This window comes from Vipera berus (assembly GCF_964194415.1).
Source record: "Vipera berus genome assembly, chromosome: 4".
NCBI lineage: Eukaryota > Metazoa > Chordata > Lepidosauria > Squamata > Viperidae > Vipera > Vipera berus.
This window is the reverse complement of record NC_138206.1, coordinates 58,028,530-58,052,459: the sequence shown is the minus strand read 5'-3', so window position 1 is coordinate 58,052,459 and position 23,930 is coordinate 58,028,530. Positions and strand designations below refer to the sequence as shown.

Here is a 23,930-nt window from a genome sequence, read left to right as displayed (position 1 = left end):
TTACACTTCTGGAATCGGCAACTGCACATCCATGTTTATTCAAATATAATAAACTGGCCATGATTTGGGATCATTTTAATTTTATGAAATTGATTCAAGTTAAATGTATATATTTTTTTCTAAAACTTCATCTGTAACGAAGATAATTCTCTTTTCTTTTTCAACATGAAGAAGGTGTATACATTGCAACAGGGGAATGTTTCCTTAGCACTGGATTTAAAGTGGCTTCATTTCAATCATGGGTGCATATTTTTGTAGCCTTCAATGAATAAATCTCATCCATTTTCCCACTCCAGACTAGACTGTTTGAGAACTGCAAGGAAAGAAGGAAGGATGTACAATAGCGCTCTTCAGCACAGCACCATTTCTATTCCTAAACCACCAAAGCATTTTGAAACAAATCTTATGGTACTTTTCAATCTTGCTAGCTTTCGAATAACAAGTAGACCAATGTAAAAAATTGCCATTCAGTCAGTGCCCTCTCTTCCAAGTTATGGTAGCTCCTAGAGTAAGAAAACTCCCCTCACTTCTGTCCCTCCTAGAAAGCTAAAATACCACTCTGCTAGCCCTCCCCTCCATGTTTCCAATATATGTTACTGGCATTTCTATATTAATTTGTATTCCACTTGTTATATACAGGATCAAGGTGGCACAGATCATACTCTGTTCTTCTATTTTCCCTACTACAACCACCCTGTGAGATTGGTTAGGCTGAGGGTAACTTGCTCAGTATCATCCAGTAAACCTATGGGGCTGTAGATGGATGAGGATCTGGGCCTCCCCATTTCTAGTTCTGCATCTTTACCATTACAGCACACTAGCTTTTGTTGTTCGGTTCAAAAAAATCTGAGTTGTTGGTTTGAGGAGAAAGTTTTGTGGCTACCCAAATACCTCCATTTTGCAGATGACTGAAAACCAAGACAATGGCCTCACATAAGTTCTAGCTAATGGCCAGGGATTTTCCCACTAGGTACAGCCATGGTAGGGTAGGGCCTCTAATTCAGGGCTTTTCAACCTTTTCACCCACTGTACCACTTTTAGGATATGGCAACACCCGAGTACCACCAGTCACCTAGCAAGCTGTCAAAAACTTGATGACCAAAAAAAAGGAAAAAAGTGATGAAGTACAGGTAGTCCTTGACTTACAACAGTTCAGTTAGTGACTGTTCGAAGTTACAATGGCACTGAAAAAGTGCCTCCCAAGCCACAGCCGAGCAAGACACCTGCCTGCCCGCCTGGTGGCGCTCTTCCTCCTGTCCGAGGTTTTCATTGTTGCGAGCATTTCTGTTGAGGATTGGCAGCAGGGGTGGGGTGGGGGGGTGTTTGGTTTTTCTTCCCCTTGTCTGCTGGGTGGCTGCAGCAGGTTTTGGTCACTTCACATGACCCTGAGACACTGTGACTGTCACAAAAATGAATCAGTTGCCAAGCATCTGAATGTAAATCACAAGACCCTGGAGATGCTGCAACATTCCAGCTGATCGGCACTTCTTCTGGGCTCAGAAGCACCAGGATCAGCACCCAGCTCCAGCTGCAGCCTGCTGCTGATCCTGGCGCTTCCGCTGAGCCCTGACAGCCCTGCAGCTCCAGCCATCTCTCGCTCAGGCTTGTGTGGTGCTGCCACTGGTTCAGCTCATTCCCCTCACCCGTTATCAGTTTTCTAGGATGGTCACGTACCACCTGCCAGGTGCCAATGTACCACAGGTGGTACCCATACCACTGGTTGAAAAGCCCTGCTCTAATTGTACAGTTAAGTGGGGGCTCCCTGAAACTAGATGTTGTAATGTGACTGAGAGGGGGCAAGTATCCAGGGACACTCTTTACACAAGCAGAGAAAATAGAGCTGTGCCAGTTCTTGCAGGAATTTAGAAGCTGACTAGAAGATCAGGTTTGCTGATTTGGTTGCCTATGAAATTGACTAGAGAAGCACCAGGTTCAAGTGAGGACAGGCAAGTTTCTGCAATGTTGAAAACGGCCCCGCCTCCAAGTCCTCTGTGGAAGCTCCATAGTTTTAAAATTATTGTATAGAAAAAGGGTTACCTTGAAAGTTGCTCAACCATCTGCTCCAGCAAATTCTGAAACAATTGTTCTTTCTCTATTAGAAATAAAATACAAAATTATAAGAAAGTTGATATCATGAAAAAAGAAACCAGTTATAGCAGTAGTTATAGTGTATACCTTTTTTAATGAAAATAATCAGCATTTTTAATCAGTGATGTCATCAAAGTAAACAAACACACGTGGTGTTGATTACATCAGTAGATCATGGCCCTATGCGGAAGTAACCGCCCTATTTTCAGATAAGGCGAGCGGAAGTGATGTGTAGGCCTAAGCCCATCAGGATAAGCAAGAGTAACCCTAGCAACCCTATTTTCAGATAAGGTGTCTTGAACCTAACCCCCATCAATAAGTCAAGGTAGTCAAGCCTCTGGGTACATGATTAGCTTAACCCTAGACTAATTCTATGGACATTCAAAACAAACAGAATAAGCTAAATAAAATTAATAATTAACAAAGTCCTGTGTTTTTGGGAAACAAGCCCTACTTTGGGGACCAGTGAAATAATAATAATAATAATAATAATAATAATAATAATAATAATAATAATAATAATAATAATAATAATAATAATAATAATAATGCTTTTTATTTCTAATCATTCTAGCCTAATGATGCTTTTAATTTTTGTGGAGTTTTAAAAATCAGCGCCTCAAAAGCAGGGAAAAAAGGAGGCCCTAAAAGGCGGCCAGGACTTGCATTTAACCCCCTTTTTTCTAAAAGGTATTTATTTCTAGGAGGTTTTAAAATCATTTTCTCGAATGCAGGGTGGGTAAAAAAAAACATTTTAAACCTGCAGCTGGTTTTTACCTTTGTAAAAATCTAAAGACACATATTTTGTCAATTGGTAGTGTTAAAAGTGTCCAATACAGCTATTTTTGGGTGATTATCTTAAAAGGTTATATGGCTAAGAGTGTCTGATGCAGCATTTTAACAAACATAAAACCTTTAAAAGATGTATACTGTATATATTGAGATAGAATGAGGATATCTGGAGATGGTTACGGGAAACCAATTGAAGTGCTGCTTTTTTAAAAAAAATAGTTTTATGACTTATGATTTTACACTTAATTTTATTGTTGTGAACGGCCCAGAGTTGTGTTTAAGATGGGTGGCTATACAAATATTTTAAATAAACAAACAAAAAACAAAATAAATCTATTGAAATCTGCCCAAAAGACAATCTGGCCCTATATATCTACCCAGCATTAGCCAGGACTACCGGAAATCCAGTTTTATTTCTAAAGTGGAGAAAAGCAGTATACTAGATTTCCAATATACTGCAAATATATATAAGTTCCAATATAAGTTCAGGTTATTTCTGAACCTCTGCAATAATACAAATTGATCTTTATTTAACTGTTGCATGTGGAAGTGATGTTTCAGAATATTTTGTGCATTTTCTCACAGACCAAAGGTGTTAATAAACTGTCTCCAGAAGTGGCTCACCAGATGATCTGGGAAACTTAACAGAAACTGCTGAAGCCAATTATTTAGCAGTAAAAATAAATTTGTGGTTCCTACATATTGTTCACAGATGAATAAACACTCCCCCAAGTTAAACTCACTTCCTGGTGATTTAATAGACACATCCATGATTTGCCATTTTAAATGATGTTCCTTCCACTTTCCTAATCTAGCCTTCAGCTCTGAGATTCCAATTGTTTTTTAATTTTATTTTCTTTAAAGCAAATGTGGCATGTGCAATAAAATAATTCAATCTGTAATGTTAACTTAATATAAAGACAAAATTATATGTGTGTGCATGTGAGCATTGCTTTTAAAGACTAGGATTTGAATACAATGTCCTTATATAAAGACATAATTAATAGCCATCTATCTGTGTATTTCATAAATATATGTGTTTTAGAATTTCTGCAAGTTGGGAACCCTTAAAACATAGTACTTCAGATTAATCAAATTATGGATCTGTACCAATATACACAAATTATCTTTAGCAATGCATTTTCCATGAAAAGTTACTATTTTAAATAACTGTAATATTTAGACCTACTATCATGAAGCAAGAAAATACTATTACGCAGAAATTGTTGAAATCAATAAATAACTAAATGCCTACGTGAAGAGTTAAACTCATTGAAAACACATTCAAGATTATGTACTTTAAAGAATGCGTTCATTCAAACTTATTTTCTGATACATACTGTATATATAAAATATAATATACTATTATCTTTCCATGTTAGCATTTTTGCAAAGATTCATCTGTGGTGATGAATGTGAATAATCATAGAAAGTTTTAAGCTAAAGCAAAGCTTCTGAAAAGATTCAGCCTGTGCAAGAGATTGCTTATTTACTGTATTCCAATAAAGCAAAAATAAAAAATAAAAAAGTAAACAGCAAGATTAGCTCAAGCAAATGGCTTTCATCTATTCAAAAAGAAAGCAGTTCCCTACTTTTGTTAGCAATCCAAGAACTGAACCAGAACAAGAAGTGCTTTTAATTAAAAGTAGCATAAAAGATTTCTTTCTGCTTACCATCCACCAGACACAGAACGATATAAAAGGCCAAACCAAGAATAAATTGTATCCCACATTCACTGCTTTTCAGTATTTGGCACTGCCCGAAGCTTACATGAGCATGACCAAGTCCTATAAAAACAATCCAGTTTAAAAAAAAAGGTGGGGGAGGGGGAATCCCTGCCCTAGATATTGTACTTTTCGTCCCTCTCATTTTCTAAATTTACGTGCAAAGCTTAAAGTTATTTACCCACAAGGTACCTGCGTTGAATTAAATGAGACTTACTCCTAGGTAAATCTATGTAGCCTTAGTCCTAGGACATTCTAATCCAGGGAACAGTCAACTGCAGCCTGATGTTTATAGATGTAATAAAACAGCGAGGACGTATGTTTTTATAACCCAACAGCACAGTAAAGATATACAGCTAGCAGTTCCTCTTGCCTTAAAGAGACAAAGGTCTCTTTTCCTGAATCCACATTAACTATTTATGCAATTCCAGGGTCCCAAGTTATCAGAAACTGTGAAACGGAGAAGTTTCAACTACTGAAATTTGCAAAGTGTTCTACAAACTTGGCCACAAAACTGCTTGAAGACTTCTAGGTGTTGCCAAGTTTTTCTCTCCTTTTCCCTGGTGGATTTCCCATGTAACCTTCAAGGAGAGTTCAGTAGCTGAAGGTTTCCTCCTCACTGCCTGCTAAGGAACCGTTTGACCATTGTATCTCTCCTATTAAATCCACAGGATCTCTGCCATAAAAAGTTGGCAACTTCAATAAAGGAAGGCATCATTTTCTCCTAACTCTTAGCTGAGAAATTGCTGTGATTTGCCAGAAAACCCGTAATAGTAGACATAACAAATATCAAAATATCAAAATTCAGGTCAACACACTTGTATTTTTCCTATTGCACCTTTCCACCTTCATGTCATTTTTCATGCTGTAAAAGAAGTCATAAGGAGTTGGGGGGAGGAAGAGCGTCCTCTACTTTTTTGACCATGCTTCCACCAATAGCCAAACAACTGTAGGTTATGCTTGTTTGCTGGTTTGAGTTAGTCTGCCAGAATTTTAATCGCTCTGGTGATTCTGTCTATTTGATGTATGTTTGAATGCTAGGTTAAAATTGGCAAGGAAAAAAAATCAATCTTTTCTTACTCACTGCTTTTTTGAGAAGCAGAGATCAAGTCATCTAGTGGCTGATTCGATTTTTGGAGCTCAGGTATGGTAGCCTTGGTATTAAAATGTGTCTACATATAAGCACACCAGTCTATCTATCTATCTGTCTGTCTGTCAGAATTTTAATCGCTCTGGTATCTAATCTCTCTCTCTCTCTCTCTCTCTCTCTCTCTCTCTCTATATATATATATATATATATATATATATATATATATATATATATATATGTCTGTCAGAATTTTAATCGCTCTGGTGATTCTGTCTATTTGATGTACGTTTAAATGCTAGGTTAAAATTGGCAAGGAAAAAAATCAATCTTTTCTTACTCACTGCTTTTTTGAGAAACAGAGATCAGTTCATATAGCGGCTGATTTGATTTTTGGAGCTCAGGTATGGTAGCCTTGGTATTAAAATGTGTCTACATATAAGCACACCAATCTATCTATCTATCTATCTATCTATCTATCTATCTATCTATCTATCTATCTATCTATCTATCTATCTATCTATCTATCTATCTATCATCTATCTATCTCTATCTCTTATATCTGTATCTATCTATCTATCTATCTATCTATCTATCTATCTATCTATCTATCTATCTATCTATCATCTATCTATCATCTATCTATCATCTATCTATCTCTATCTCTTATATCTATCTCTATCTATCTATCTATCTATCTATCATCTATCTATCATCTATCTATCTCTATCTCTTATATCTATCTCTATCTATCTATCTATCTATCTATCTATCTATCTATCTATCTATCTATCTATCTATCTATCTATCTATCTATCTATAGATATATAAATAATATAAATATATAGATATATAGATATATAGATAAATCCTTGGACATGGTTTGACTTGATTTGCTGATTTTCTGTTTTTCAATGGTGGGGCAGTGGAGGGAGGAAAGAAAAGCTGCTTCTGGGTTTTATAAAGCTCCTACATAACAAATATTGTACCATTTCCCCACCCTTTTCTCTGTAACATGTTTATTATTAGATTGTAAAGACAAAATACAGGTAGTCCTTGAGTTACAGCATTATCATTCAAAGTTACAACAGCACTGAAAAATGTGACTTATGGCCGTTTTTCACAGTTACAATCTCTGCAGCATTTCCCATGATCATGTGATCCAAAATTCAGAGGCTTGGCAATTGGTTCATACTTATGACCATGTCCCAAGTTCATGCGATCCCCTTTTGCGACCTTCTGACAAGCAAAGTCAATGGGGAAGCCAGATTCACTTAGCAACCGGGTTACTAACTTATCAAGTGCAGTGATTCACTTAACAACTGTGGCAAGAAAGGTGGTAAAATGGGGCAAAACTCACATAACAAATGACTCACTTAACAACAGAAATTTTGAGCTCAATTGTACGTCAAGGACTACCTGCAGGGAAGCAATGGTGGGAAATCTTGAGAGGGTTACAAATGGGAGACACTGCTGACTGGGACCCATTAATAAGGAAGAGCATTGCAGTACTCTCCAGAAGGGCTATGTGACTGTAAACATTTAGAAAAGCTTATATCGCAGGAGTAGCAATTAAAGGATATCCACTGTGTTGTGTTTCTAGATAATACTTTTATTCTAGAGTCAGCTAGATGGAATATAATCAATTCATCAACCAATATATTTCCATATAACAGTGTGATGAGACTGTAGGTTAACCACGCACCCTATCCTGTATGAATAAATGGTGAGAGGCATTACAGTACAGGTAGCCCTCGACTTACAACAGTTCATTTAGTGACTGTTCAAAGTTACAACAGAGATAAAGAAAAATGTGACTTATGGCCATTTTTCACAGTTACAACCTTTGCAGCATTCCCCATGATCATGTGATCCAAAATTCAGAGGTTCATACTTATGACCGTTGCTGTGTCCCGAGGGTCACATGTTCACTTTTTCTGACCTTCTGACAAGCAAAGTCAATGGGGAAGCCAGATTCACTTAACAATCAACTTACTGACTTATCAAGTGCAGTGATTCACTTAACAACTGTGGCGATATCACTTTTAAATACAGATTATAAAATATTTGCTAAGGTGTTGGCTAACAGATTGATGAGGGTTCTGCAACAGGTGATTCATGGGGATCAAACTGGGTTTATTAGTGGTAGGCAAATGAAAAATAATGTGAGGCATATAGTTGATGTGTTAGAGTTTTTGGAAAGGAACAACCAGATCCCTGCGGCGCTAATTTTTTTAGATGCTGAAAAAGCTTTTGATCAATTGAATTGGCAATTTTTGATGAAAGTTTTAGATAAAATGAATTTTGGGGATAAATTTTTGCAACCAATTAGGGCATTATATCAAAAACAAACTGCCCGAATAATAGTTAACAATAGTTTGACTGAAGCATGTAATATTGAGAAGGGCACAAGGCAAGGGTGTCCGTTATCGCCTTTACTATTTGTGTTAACATTGGAGATATTACTAGTAAAAATACGGAGTTCGGAAAGAATTAAGGGTATACAAATTAGAGATCAGGATTATAGATTGAGGGCGTTCGCAGACGATCTGGTTGTTACAGTGACCCAGCCAGAAAATTCTGTTGTGGACCTGATGGAGATAATAATGCAATATGGGAGGGTTTCTGGATTTAAAGTTAATGCACAAAAAACTAAAATTCTGGACAAAAATATGACAGTATCGCAAAAGGCTCTTTTAGAAGGATTAACTGGATTTGAGATTGCTAAAAGGGTCAAATATTTGGGGGTGTTTTTGTCACCCTCTAATACAAAGTTATATAAAAATAACTATGAAAAACTATGGGGTAAAATTCAAAAAGAAATGGAGAGTTGGGAAAAATTGCAATTGTCTTTGTTGGGAAGAATCGCAGCAGTGAAAATGAATGTCCTGCCTAAATTTTTATTCTTATTTCAAATGATACCGGTTCTTAAGAAAGATTCTAATTTGGAAGAATGGCAACGGGGTATCAACAAATTTGTTTGGGCAGGGAAAAGGCCACGAGTTAAACTTAAGATTATGCAGGATACTCGTGAAAGAGGTGGTCTTAAAATGCCCAATCTTAAATTATATTATGAAGCTGCTGCGTTAGCAGGGATAAGTGATTGGATTAATTTGACACAAGAGAGATTATTAAATCTTGAGGGCCACGACTTGTTATTTGGCTGGCATGCATATTTGTTGTATGATAAGAAGGTAGATAATGTGTTTAAAGTGCATATTTTAAGACAGGCATTGTTGAGAGTTTGGAAGAAGTATAGATACAAGTTAGACTGTAAGATACCATTGTGGGCAATTCCAAAACACGCAATAGAAAACATAAATGTTGGTTTCAAACATGACGTGACCACGTATAAGGAGATTTTAAGCTTGGAAAGAAGTGTATGGTGTTTAAAATCGTATAATTTCTTGCGAGATGAGAAGATTGTTCAAACCTGGTTTCAATATACTCAATTACGGGCCAGGTGGAAAGAAGATCAGAAAACTGGTTTTGCAATGACTGATGAAAATTTGATAAAGCAAATTAGAAATCAGGGTCCAGCACATATCAAACGGATATATCTTGCATTGATAGAAATTGATTCAGAAACAGAACTGGTTAAAGACTGTATGATAAAATGGGCCCAGAACATCCAAGAAGTTATTACAATGGATACGTGGGAAAAGATCTGGGTGAGGAACGTAAAATTTACACAAGCTCAAAACTTAAGAGAGAACTTTTATAAAATGTTTTATAGATGGCATTTAGATCCTAAAAAGCTTGCAAGTATGTATCCGAACTATCAGCCAAAATGCTGGAGGTGTGGTGGTGAAGATGCAACATATTTTCACATATGGTGGACTTGTAAAAAGGTCAAGGCTTTTTGGATAAAAATTTGGTGGAATATGCAGAAGATCTTCAAGCAAAAGATAAAGTTTTGTCCGCAATTCTTTTTGTTGGGTATAATTACAGATGCTACTGTTGTGGACACTAAGTTGATGTTAAATTTAGTTACAGCAGCAAGACTTTTAATAGGTCAGTATTGGAAGAAGGAGGAACTGCCGACTATAGAAGAATGGACTTTAAAGGTTTCTGACCTGGCAGAAATGGCAAAGATTTCAGCTTATTTGAAAGATCATTCGCAAGAACGTTATATTATGGAGTGGAAAAAATGGATTGAATATATCCAGAAGAAATACGGGACTAAAAAGTTTCACTTAGCATTTGAATAAGTCTTCCTTTCTATTTTCTTTTTTCCCCCTCTCTATATGAAATATTAGTATTGTTTGTAGTTATCTTATATGAGCTAGAGAGTGATAGATTTAAGAATTTATTGTTGGTAGCATATGGATGTTTATGATTGTTCTTTGTTTTTATACCCTGTACTTAGCTCTGGGAAGTCAGGGGGGGAGGGGGGAAAGGGGGGGGAGGGGTAGGGAGGGATAGGTAGGGGAGGGGGAGGGGGGATTGTTAAAGATAAAATGTATTTTAAAACTTTTCAATAAAAAAAAACAACTGTGGCAAGAAAAGTCGTAATATGGGGCAAAATTCACTTAACAACAGAAATGTGGGGCTGAATTGTGGCATTAAGTTGAGGACTACCTGTACTTCAAAATTTCAAGCAAAGGCATTTCCCCATGTTATCTCAAGAAAATTCATTGTGATCCTTCTGAGTTTTGGAGAAAGATTCAGAAAAAAAATTTCGGCCTCCCTCAGTTGGTGATTTCTAGATGTGTTAGGAATTTCCAACAAATATGTGAATTCTCTTCTGTGGGAAAAAGTTGAACAGTTAATTTATTTTTTGATGAATGGATGGATGGATAGATAATCTGTCATTATTGAAAATATATCAGCACGAAAGGCAATTTTCTCTAGATAAAAAGATTCTAGATGTAACAATAAGGAAATAGGAGAATTTTCATAAAGGTAGAGCTGAAATGTGTAACAAAATTTAGCTTAAAAATGTACTGAAAGTCAGTGAATCTGCTGCAAAGGATGGGTTGCCTGAGCTGTATAAAACTGCCTGCTATATTATGAACTTCATCAGACATTTCCAAAGATAACCCATAGAATGCCAGGCTACAAATATTTCTTAGAGCGATTAAGGTATTATCCTATATAGCTGTGGAAATATCTGTGGAAAAATTGTAGTCCTGTTACAGTTGCAAACTTTCATAATAAAAATCCACAGATAGCAAGCAGTAATTTTCCATGTATAATTCCTTGTTATCAGTATCATCCAATCTGTGGCCAGTTAGAGGGAAAGTGGATGTTTTTATAACCTTTTGGTTCAGAGTGAGAATTTATGACCAGCTACGATAGTGTTCAAAGCATTATTAGGGAAAACAAGTAGTGATCCTGCTAGACGGCCCCTTGTGCAAAAGTAACATGCTGTGCCAAAGTATCTGTTTAGGCCACTCTTTGGATTAAGAACTATCCCACTCACTATATCTTGAAGAAGGTGGCAAACAACACGTGGTTTCCATGCAAACCTTTTCTCTACTTCTGTTCACTCAAGCATGCACCGTGATTTCCTCATGGTAGGGGAACCACAGTTGTAGGTCCCCCCACCACAACAAAATATCAAGATTAAGGTGTAATGTATTGGGCTTTGTATTATCACGTGGGTTTGATTGCTGGAAGGTTGCTTAAGCAAGGAGCTGGCTAACGGCTCCCAGCTCCTCAGACAACCCGTCTCCAGCGCCGCCATTGGCTGCTTCTAGGGTGGCAATAGGTTGCTTTAAACCTATTGGCCGCCACCTAGAGGCCAGGGTATAAATAGCTGCATTCGCAGCCCTGTTCCCCAGTTCAGTTCCTACAAGCAAATAAAGAATGTTCCTGACAGAACTCACTCGCCTCATCTCTTGTCTCAAGCAATGAACCCAGTACACAACACTGGTGACGAGGATGGGATTCTGCTCCTTCAACAGAGCTGAGAGTCACTAGGAGTGAGACCGGAATGCGCCTGGTGGGAATGCAATTCCCCCCCTCTATGGTCGGCCTTGCACAGCCACGCTAGTGACCACGAGCCCTGAGGATCAGTCCCTGGGCATACGGAGGAGCAGGACAAGAAGACAACGAGCCCCAGCAGTGAAGATCAACCCAAAATGGTGAAGGTCGGAAAGCTGGAAGAATTTGACATAGCTCACCTGGAAAGATGGTCTTCATATCTATCCAGAGTCGAGAACTACCTCTACGCCAACCAAGTCACTGAGGATGGCCTGAAGGCCCCTACGCTCCTGTGTGTTTGCGGCCCAGCCATGTTCGACATCGCAGAGAACTTGTTCGCGCCGATGCCATTGGAGTCCGTAACGTTCATGGACTTGAAGAAACGGCTCAGTGACCACTTCCAGCCCAAGCTGTCGGTAATTGCTTGGCACTACATGTTCGAACAGAGGGTTCAGCAGCCGGGTGAAACAGCGTCTGAATTCATCATGGTGTTGAGGCAGGCCGCATACCTATGCCAGTTCTTCGACGTAGAGGAGAGACTCTGGGACCGGCTCGTCTGCGGCCTCTGGAATTGACAGTTGCAACAAAAACTCTTCGCCAAAGAGACTCTGTCATTCCCAGATGCGTTGAAGGAGATCATGGCGGATGAAGCTGCCACCAGGGCCGTAAGGGCCATGCGGCCTGCCAAAACAGCACAGCACGAGGAGACTGTCCACCACGAGGATGCCGAACATGCTGAAGACTCCGACGACAACACAGCAGTTGGCAAGCTCCAAAGGCACGACAACCAACAGCATCGCAGTGACAAGCAATAAGGGACAACTTACAAGACAGATCTCTTCCTTAGGTGCCCAGGGTGTGGCATCTGCCACCAACACATGGACTGTAGGTTCCAGACAGCCACGTGCCAGGCCTGCGGGAAAACCGGCCACATCGTGTCCATCTGCAGAGGTTGCCAGAAGGACTGGCAATCGAACCGCCAGTCAGACATTCCAATCAGGAGAGGTACCTGGGCCCCGGGACAGTTTAGCATAGGGTTTTGTTCCAGCAATAGAAGCATTTGCCGCAAAGGAGCTCACTGCCCAATTAAGCCAAAATTTTGACTTCAGGTCAAGTTGCAAGGGGTCTCTTGCAAGATGGAGCTGGACACAGGCTCAGCCATGTCCATCATATCACTTGAAACATTTAATTTTGTCTGCAATCACAGCAAGAGATGGGCCAAGCTCAGGCCATCTGATATTACACTGACCGACTTCCAGAATGCCAGAGTTGCAGTCTAGGGCGAGGCCACACTGGCCGTCAAATTTAAGGGGTTTTCTGGGCACCTGGATGTTGTTGTAGTAGGGGGTCAGTGAACGAGCCTGATCAGGCTCGATTGGTTTGATGCATTAGGCATCCAAGCCACCAGTATCAACCGGATGCAAGTCATGAGTTGAGAGACAGTATGCGAGGAGTTCGCAGATGTGTTTGACTCAAGTCTAGGAACTTACAAGGGCCCGCCAATAACATTTAAACTAGATCCTACTGTAGTGCCGGTCAGGATTAAACCTCATAGAGTGCCATTTGCTCTTAAACACAAGATAGACGCTGAATTAGATAAGCTAGTCAAACAGGGGGTACTACAGCCCATAGATGGGGGTGAATGGGAAACCCCAATCATCACCCCACTAAAAGCCAATGGAGAGGTCAGAATATGCACTGGTTACAAGTGCACAATTAATCGTGCACTCAAACAGCATGTGTATCCGGTGCCAGTAATGAGCCACATCCTGGCATCACTGCAAGGGGTACAGTTTTTGCAAAGTTAGATTTGGCTCAGACCTACCAACAGCTTCCTGTGGATGAGGCCATAGCAGCAGCACAGACTATTGTAACTCACAGGGGGGCTTTTAAATTAAAATGCCTGCAATTTGGGGTTAGTGTGGCCCCTGGCATTTTTCAAGGCATTATGGAGTGCACGCTCAAGGGCATTCTGGGGGTCTGCCCCTATTTCGACGATGTGCTCATTACCAGTGAGTCCACTGAGGTGCTTGCAAGGAGGCTCAGAACCGTCCTTCAACAGCTTCGCAAAGCGGGCCTTAAACTTAAGAAAAACAAGTGTAGCATTGGAGTCCCTTCAACTGAGTTCTTGGGTTTCCATATCGATGCCGATGGCATCCACCCTGCTGAGTCCAAATTGAAAGCCATTCAGATGGTACCTAGCCCCAAGACAAAAGGAGAGCTTCAGGCATTCCTAGGCCTCCTAAATTTTTACCATTCATTCCTTCCTAACAAGGCTGCAGTGGCAGAACCGTTATACCAGCTCTTGGATAAAAACACTGCTTGGAAATGGACCAAGGTACATGAAAGCAGCTTTAAGGCGTTGAAGGCCCTACTGTCTGCCAGTTCAACGATCACCCAATTTAAAGAGTCAATGCTGGTATGCCTTGCATGTGACCCATCCCCATATGGGGTGGGGGCTGTTTTAAGCCACTTGGAGAGCGATGGGACTCAAGTTCCAATTGCTTTCTATTCTAGGACACTGTCCTCCGCAGAGCATAATTATGCAAAAATTGATAAAGAGGCATTGGCAATTGTAGCTGGAGTAAAAAAATTCCACGACTACTTGTATGGCAGGGACTTCATGGTCTTCACAGACCATAAACCGCTATTGGGGTTATTCACTACAGACAGACAGACACCCCACATTTTATCCCCTAGGATGTTAAGATGGTCCATCTTTTTATTGGCCTACAGTTTCAGGCTAATTCACAAACCCAGCAAAGATATGGGCCATGCAGATGGCCTCAGCAGGCTTCCATTGCCTCAAATCGAGCCAGATCCAGCTCCAGCGGCCCGCATTTTGTCTATTTAGGACTTGCCAGAGTTTCCCCTCCATGCTGGGGATGTAACTGCAGAAACTGCTGCAGACAAGATTTTAAACAGAGTGTTTTCCTGGATTCACATGGGGTAGCTAGAAAACAGTCCTGGACCTGAGTTCCAGAGCTACTTCACACGTAGACACGAGCTTTCAGCTCACAAGGGTTGTATTCTATGGGGGAGCAGGGTCATTGTTCCCACTTCATTAAGGGACAGGGTACTGCAATCACTTCATAAAGGTCATCCGGGTATTGTCCAGATGAAGGCATTGGCACAAAGCTATTTATGGTGGCCAGGATTAGATAAAGCCATAGAAGCTCAAGTACACGGGTGTTACACGTGTCAGCAGTCTAAGCCTGAGATGCCACATGCTCCTGTCCATAGATGGGAGGAGACACACACTCCCTGGTCGAGGATTCATATCGACTTCACTGGGCCCTTTCAGGGACAGCTATTTTTTATAGTGGTCGACAGCCACTCTAAATGGCTGGAAGTTATTCCAGTCGTGAATATGACTACTGCTAGGACCATCCAGGTGCTTAGGAAACTCTTTGCAATGCATGGGCTACCGGACGTTGTAGTATCCAATAACAGGGCCCAGTTCACAACTGCATAATTTCAAGCCTTCTTGAGGGCTAACCTCATTAGTCATGTGACATTGGCTCCATTTCATCCGTCTAGCAATGGTCAAGCTGAATGAATGGTGCACACTACAAAGGAGTCACTGAAGCACATAGTGATTGGGGATTGGCACCATAGACTGGCTGATTTTTTGCTCTGCCAGCATACCACGCTGTGCATGGCAACTGGCAAAAGCCCAGCAGAGCTGCACTGGGGAAGGCGGCTAATCATGAAACTGGACAGGTTGCACCCAGACTGGATGGCAGCTGACGCCTCTTGCCCAAGACCTCTGAGAGGATTGCAAGTGGGTGATGGGGTGTGGGCCCAGAACTATGGGCATGGGAACTTGTGGGTGCCAGGCAAAATCACTAAAATCTCAGGCCCTCTCCCATACAAAGTGACCCTAGATGGCAGGTGAGTCATTCACTGCCATATTGATCAGCTGAGGAAGCGGTTTCCTGAATGGCCACAAAGCGAGGACTTCATTCCAGGTAACAATTCAAGGACCTCAAACTGGCAGCCAGGCCGAACAATTCACATGCTCTGAGGACCCTAGTAGTCAGAGCAACGGGGAGGTGGTCGTAGAGGGGCAAAGCCCGGGAGTGCAACATGAGCCCCCCGATGGGGAAAGTCAACCTGAACAATACAGTCACTGTGCTAACTCTGCGCGAACAATGGACTCTAGGGTGGGCCGACCTGGAACGATCAGCCAGAGAAATTCGAGTCAGCCAGACTCTCTTGGACTCAAGGACCCTGGTCTACCCAGCCCAGTGGACAAGCTGGTAGACTGGGAGTTGCCGGATTCTCCCAGGCAATCCACAAGGGTTCGCAATCCTCCTGCATACTTACAGGATTTTCTCCTAAAATAATCGTGCTATAATGTTGTGTTTGTCACTGAAATTGCTGCTAGTCAGGAAAGCCTCTGTATTACTGAACATTTGAAACAATGCTGTACTCATGCATACTACTATTGTGTATTTTGCAAACACTGTAATTGCTGTACTTATTCGTTTTGTTGCTATAATGTGTGTACATTCTAGGGGGGAGGGGTGTAATGTATTGGGCTTTGTGTTATCATGTGGGTTTGATTGCTGGAAAGTTGCTTAAGCAAGGAGCTGGCTAACGGCTCCCAGCTCCTCAAACAACCCGTCTCCAGCGCCGCCATTGGCTGCTTCTAGGGCGGCAATAGGTTGCTTTAAACCTATTGGCTGCCACCTAGAGGCCAGGGTATAAATAGCTGCATTCTCAGCCCTGTTCCCCAGTTCGGTTCCTACAAGCAAATAAAGAATGTTCCTGACTGAACTCACTCGCCTCATCTCTTCTCTCAAGCAACGAACCCAGTACACAACAAAAGTATGCCACATTGTCAAAAGTACTGTATTTTTATTGTTGGGGTTGTTTTGCAAACCTGGGGATTAGGGATAGAAACAGGATTCTTTCCCTCACCCTTCAATATCCTAGAGAGAAATGCAGAAATTACTAATTGATAACAGCTGTGGGGTAAAACCCAGGTTTTCCCTCTGGCTGCCTTGGATTTAGTCATTCTTGATCTGTAATGCACTCTGTAAGGTCCCTAGCCTGACGTCAATGGGAGCTCTTCCCAGGATGAGTACATGATATTCCACAGGGGCTTATGCTGTGGATGCAACACCTGCAGTGTGGGAATAAAGCAGTTTATTTGACCTCTTTTGCTTAAGTCACATTATCTCAGCCTTCAGATCTGGCCAGGAAACCAGTGGATGCAGATACAACAAACAAAAATCTATTTTGCTGTTCATGAATGCAGGCTGCTACAATCAGAGCAGGATCTATATAAAAACATGAGAATTTATTCTTGCCTTTAATAGCACACATTTTAATTCCCTGCACCTTCATTTTAAAAGATTAAGGGAAATTATTTGAGTGGGAGGGGGAACCTTAAGGCATCAGAAAACTGTTAGTAATATCAGAGAATCCCTTGTTAGATTGCTTGCCGTGGCTTCCTGCCTGTGCAGCCAAATTTGTCATGCAAAATGCCAGGAAAGATCACAATAAAGGAAATATTTAAACAGCACAATGCAGATATTTATGATCATGAAAAATCATTGTATTCTTGGACTGTCTTACTTGAGTCAATAGGATAGGATTGTGCGTAAGTATCAGAAAGAAAAATATATGCCCTTATTTCATTTTCCATATTTATGCACTAAAGTGGTAATTTCCTGTGCTTAGGGTGATCAGCTGGAGAGGATTACCAGGCTGGGTTTGGATTTTTTCTTTTTTTTTTCTTTTATAGTGTTTGGAAAGGGAATCTGGGTGAGTGTTATCTTTTGCATAAATGAGACAACCCCTGTAGAAATTGTTTTTGAACAATTTCTCAGTCAAGGATCAGAAACTTGTCTTAGGGTTGTTTAATTTCACAAGGACTTTGGCCTAATTTCTAGACATCTGTGTCAGAGCTCAAGACAAACAAAGCAACTGTTTGAAAAAGAAGATGAAAAGATAAAGATAATCAGATAAATAATAGGTATGTTCACTCACATGTTGAAGTCTAGCCCACAGCTCTTTTTTCACCTTTGACTGTGTGTTTAGCAGCAGATCTGTGGTAAGCATTGTGGAGCAGGACTAGAAGTCCGTGTCTTTATCTTGTTCCACTTCTCCCTCACCCTTCCCAAGGAAGTGATATAATTCAGATGTTCCCACCCACATGTAAAATGCTTGTCATTTTGAAAGACAGAGCCAGATTCATAACAGTGATACTGAATGTGGAGCCACAGAAGGCTTAGGGCATTTAGAAGTTATTTAGATATACAGCTTCAGCTACTGTCAGCATGAATGTAAATAACACACAATAAGTATCCCATGATATTCCTTCAAAGGAAACTGGATCATGGAAGTGCTGGAACATTTTAATCTTTCTCTCCAGTTAGAGAACTGCAAATTAACAATATTTGCTCGAATCTGTCCTGAAGTGCTGGCTGAACTACTCTCAACCCATCTTGGAACTGGCTCAAGTACTTATTTTTCTTGAATTCTAGAGAAAAAAAGTCATCTATTCTCTCAAGAGCACCGTCTTATCTAAGGATGTTGACATATAAGTAGTGCTCCATGGGTAGCTGTATTGTAATAAATTGTCCCAGGGAAGCATAAAATCTCAGCGCTAGATATCTAGAAATCCAAGAGCCCTCTCTTATCCCCAAAACATCTGGGAACAAAAAAGTGGTTTAGATCTGGAAACAAGCATTGGCCACAAGGTCCATCAGCAAGAATCATGTGGGAGAATGACATAATTAGATTACTTAGCCACCCAGGAAAAGGCAATATGGCAAAGTGATTTCCCCAAACAGCTCACAGCAATCAATGAAAGTTTAATTAAGAATAAAGGATTCCTATCAGAGTCAATTTTACAGCAACCATCAGGAAAGAAGCCAATGAAACAGTTCTTGATTTCCCCCCCCCCCCCTCAGCATCACAGCTGTGATTACACTCAGGCCTTTCTAGGCCAAAGCATTAGGAAAAAGGATTTGCTGCCAGAAGAACACTGTCACAATATAATTAAAAAACATAGTCTTGGTGGCACATTATAGGTTTGGCATAAAAGTGATAGGGCATATCCTTAATATTCAACCAACTCCTTGGGATTCTTCTGAAGCCGTATTTACCAACCTGATAAATTGGCTTGTATCTTATATGAACCTCATCCTAGGGCAGCTGTATAAATCTGTGCTGATCCAACATTCCTTGTCATGTCCTTGGAGACCACTTCTCTTTTGTTTTGTTCCTGACAGTAAGTACATCTCTAAGTACCTTGTATCTTGGGTCTTTAAAAAAACCATTTTCATAATCAGAATCACCTCATACTTTTGAACTGCTCAGATGTAGAAAAATCAAATAATGAGAAAGTAAGTCTGTTATCTACAAGTGTATTTTGCCATTGAACGGGCACTTTTATTCCAGTTAGCAGTGCTTTTTTTGTAAAAGAAAAAGGTGCCGGAACTCACACATGTCATACAACCCGCCTTGCCTACCCTACAAGGTTCCATCCAAAAAAGGTGCCGGAACTCCGTTCTGAGCGTTCTATGAGAAAAAAAGCCCTGCCAGTTAGAATACTTAATCCTTTTTAGAGACTTTTTAAAATCATTTTCAATTTTATGTAAAAATATTTTTCCAACAAACCTTTTGAAAGAGAAGCAAATGTACTAGCATACCAGATGTTAGTACATTATAGAATTTAAATGTTGGCAAACAAGTGTGTCAAACAGATGAGTCAACTACATGAAAATAATACTGAAACTGTAAAATGATATCTCCTATGGCACAGTCATGGTACCTCAAGGGTTATCTTATTAAAATTAGTGGGCTTAAAATGCCCAGTAAATTTGTTTTTAATTCTGATTTAAGTATCATATCAAATATCATTTCAATACAGGTTTACAACCTTGAGAACAGTTCTAAAATTATTTCAGTTTAAAATATAATTTACCTGTTTGTTGTCCAGCAGCCACAGGTATTACTTTGTAAGGAGTCCTACAGGAAGGAGAGAAAAAAAACCCTTACAGCATGTTTTTTCCAAATGATTAACACTATTGTGATGAAAAAGGAGTGCTATACACATCCCTTGCTTATCATTTAAGTACAGAAAATTTACCTGTTCACCTCCAATAAAGTGAGGAGGTCTTGACTATGATCAGACCATGCTACTCACATATATAATTCTGTTAATGGAACATTACAGTATGTGTCTGTTGTTGTTGTTAGCTGCGAAGTCGTGTCTGACCCATCGTGACCCTATGGACAACGTTCCTCCAGGCCTTCCTGTCCTCTACCATCTTCTGGAGTCCATTTAAGCTCACGCCTACTCAGTGGCGTAGCGTGGGTTGTCAGCACCCGGGGCAAGGCAAGTAATTTGCGCCCCCTAACCTGTGGATTTTAGCACTCGAGTCTCTTCCACTAGCTCAGGAATTCTGGGAGTTGAAGTCCATGAGTCATAAAAGAGCCAAGGTTGCCTACCCCTGAGTTAGGTTCAAGGCAAAAAAGGGTCTCTGGAGAAGAGGGAAAATGCTAGTTTAACACTGAAACAAGGCAACTTTAAGGTGCCTCAGCTGTGATTTAGGATGAGACAAAGAGAGGACATGGCGTTGAAAATGGTTAATGGGGCATGTTTGTTCCACTCTTAGTGGACGTCAGGATAAACCCCACGAGAGAATGACCTTACAACAGATGTGAATAGGCTTGGACTACGTTTGTAGATTGAGTGCATACATCACATGGAGCGATGATGGGCTTCATCAAGATTTATGATCCCACAATTGGCTAGTTTTCTCCATCTTGTCCTAAACCCTGGATACCAACCACGGTTTATGGCTTAGCATGTGGCGTGGGGTTGACCCAACATGTTAGGCAACAAACAATGACTTCCAACTTACAATGCCTCAGCTTCCCAAGGTTATTCCAAAGCCGGAAAAGCCAACCAACCCACCCTGCAGCTTTGCCTGCTTAGGCTGAACCCTAGGAATTCATACTTGCTGCGGCGCCCGACCTATTTTCTGCCCAGACGCTGCTTATCCAAGCCAAGCCGCCTCCTTCTCTTTGGCACCTCACCCCAAAGATTCGCCGGCCTGGCTGGAAACTCTCGCTGCTGGCGACGTGTGTCGGGGGGGCGGTCCCGATCGCCGATGCACGGTTGGATCGGCAACCTGCCGACGCAGCTTTCGTTCCAGAGCAGGGACCCCCGGAGAGACGCTGCAGCGATCCTCCCCCCGCGGGAAATCCACCCTCTTTCAAGCCCCGCCGCGCCCCCCCCCGCCTTTGGCAACCCCGGGAGCGCCTTGGGAGAGCCTCCGCAGCGGAGCCCCAGGCTTGCAGGAGGGCCGTGCTCTGTGCACGCTCAGGAGCCGCCTTCTCCTTTGTGGGGGGGGGAGGAGGGAGAGAAGGCTTCCGTCCAGCGCCGGAGCGAAGGCGGAGCGGCCCGAAGGAGGAGTCACGCTGTGTGGTTGTGTGTTTGTGTGTGTGTGTGTGTGTGTGGCGCGCCGTGGGGCGTCAGGCCCTTCCCGGCTGGGGCTCCGGTGCCTCCGCCCTGCCGGATCCCGGCGCCGTCGAGCGCGCCCCCCCCAGATGTTGCGCCCGGTGCGGCCGGCCCCCCCTGCACCCCCCACGCTACGCCACTGCGCCTACTACTTCAGTGACTCCATCCAGCCACCTCATTCTCTATTGTCCCCTTCTTCTCTTGCCCTCAACCTTTCCCAGCATTAGGCTCTTCTCCAGTGAGTCCTTACTTCTCATAAGGTGGCCAAAGTACTTGAGTTTCAACTTCAGGATCTGGCCTTCTAAAGAGCAGTCGGGGTTGATCTCTCCTCTAGGACTGACCGGTTTGATTGCCTTGCAGTCCAAGGGACTCGCAGGAGTCTTCTCCAGCACCACAGTTCAAAGGCCTCAATTCTTTGGCACTCAGCCTTTTTTATGGTCCAACTTTCACTGCCATATATTGCAACTGGGAAGACCATAGCCTTGACTATATGCACTTTTGTTGACAGAGTGATGTCTCTGCTTTTTAGTTTGCTGTCTAGATTTGCCATGGCTTTCCTCCCGAGGAGCAAGCGTCTTTTAATTTCTTGGCTACAGTCCCCATCTGATTAACACAGATGGGGACAGTATGTGTCTGCTTGAGGCTAAAACCTTATAGATTGTGAAGAATAAAAATGACTTTTCAGTGTAAACCGCTGTGATGGGAAATTATAGCAGAAACAGAGAAGTATTGGGAAAAGAAGAGGAGCTTTGGGAATAGGAGAATGTTAGGGTTTCTGACCACTAATTGATACACATGTCCCAAACTTCCTGCATTAAGAATGATGTTTTGTTTGTTTCTTCTAGTGAAGGACCATCAGTGCATATAATCACAATGTAAGCCTCAGAAAAACTCAGATGTTTTGTTTTTATATAAGCTAATTCTTTGCGGCATACTTTTCCCCCAGATAAAACTCCTTATACTTTTCTTAATGTATAAGGTTTTAGTTTTAAAAGGATCTTCAGAGTTGCAATAGTAATTTTTGTGGTCTCCCATTAACCAGGAATACAAAAGGACAACTTCTGAGTAAAAAAAAAAACCAACCTCCATTTTGTGAAGCTAGCTCTTCAATCATAACAAGATATACCTGCCTTTCTGAGTTGGATGGCATAGTGGGATCAATGGATACCATGCAGTCATCGGATGTGAAGAGTGAAATGGTTGTATTCCTGGAAGACAAAGTTTAAAGCTAGGTTTATTGAACCAGGTTAGAACCCAGCCTTTGCACTGCAATTGCACGTTTTTAATAGGAAGTTTGACAGGTAGTTTAAAAAGTTGCTGCCTACAACTGTTTAAGGGAAGAAGAGTGCCAAAATAAGTATTGCAGAATCCTATTGTTGAATTCCAGGTTAAGAAAGACTGGAGTATTCAAATAAATATCTTATGTTGTAGTGGAAAGCGTGGTCATAATTTTGGGATATCCCCACTATTGTTTGTGTATCCTCTGAACATTCAGCAGAAAGTGAACATACAGATGCATGCATACAGATTTCAGCTGCACAAATAGAGAAATGGCCTAGGATTTTTGCAGGAGCATCTGTGGGAGAATAAAAAGAAAGTATGGCTGCAATCTTAATTTTTTGGACACACACCCTACTGGCATCCCAGGGTTTTTCCACGTGGGGGTGTATTTGTCCAACGGGACAAGCTCTTTCCTAATAAATCTAGACTGAATTGCATTTTCTGCACCTGAAATATTCATGGTATTGCACCACATATTCATTGCATGCATTATCTGACTGTGTTAATTGGAACACTGATAACATTGTGAAACAGATCTGTATTCTTACTTGCTCCCTCAAGAAGGAAATGAATGCAATTCTGCTAATGTTCTGAAGCAACTGATATGGTTGATATACCTCTGCATGAATTTGCTTACTTTCCTTTGAAAGATGTCTAGATGGTAAAATATGAAAGGGTTTTATATTAAAGAAATATTTAAAGAGATGCATGGTTTTCCATTACATTTTATGATGATATTTTAAAGTCTGAAATGTTGTAAGATAATTACATGCCTTTATTATGCACTTACATACAGGAATGAAAACCCTGTTTTTCAGTTGACATGTAATACCAGCAAAAGAAGCATAAAAAGTCAGAATCTTTCCCATTTAAAAGAAAAGAATTTTCTTTCCCAGATATTTTCAGTTAGTTTTAAGTTCCCATGTTATATTGAGATAATGGCTTTTATGTCTTTTTATTATACTTTCCCTACATTGTTTTAAATGAATTGATTATATTGTTATTACTTTAATGTTTCAAGCAATACAATGCTCAGACATTGAGTGAATTAGAAAAATGGCTGCTGCACAGCTATTTATATGGTTGGCCACTAGACAGTGGTCAATAGATTTGAAGGAAGCCATTCCTGCCCCAAATCTACCAATGATAGCCCTGGAGACAACAAGTCTGGCTTAGTCAGTAGCTATTACACATACACACCATTGAGCAACCATTAAAGCAGCATTTAACAGACATGTGAATCACTACAAGCAAAACCCCAATACATTGCACCTATCATACGTGAATAAAGCCTAAGACAGAATTCAAATATCAATACAGATGTTACGCGCTTTCTTTCCATTTTTAATATAATGATGAGAGGTAAAGCAAGAAAAGAGATATATGTGATAAACTACCTTCACTTACTGCAGTCCTAATATCCCTGTAGGAGAAATATTGTAATGTTCTCAGTTTTCATTCTAGAAGATCAAATGGTGGTTTAGTTTTCTACCAGCTTTTAAAAGAATCCATTCTAATGTCTGTACACTATACAGCACATTCATGT

At 40.9% G+C, this 23,930-nt stretch overlaps 1 protein-coding gene across 1 annotated transcript in view; it reads right to left on the bottom strand.

The window, feature by feature from the left end:
- The window catches only part of PDE9A (phosphodiesterase 9A), a gene marked incomplete at its 5' end in the record, with an annotated part of 81,725 nt that overhangs the window by 37,385 nt on the left and 20,410 nt on the right, over positions 1 to 23,930 (bottom strand). Inside the window, 3 exon segments of the mRNA XM_081327934.1 lie at positions 2,038 to 2,092; positions 19,562 to 19,605; positions 22,234 to 22,311. Coding sequence (XP_081184060.1) covers positions 2,038 to 2,092; positions 19,562 to 19,605; positions 22,234 to 22,311 — 177 coding nt within the window.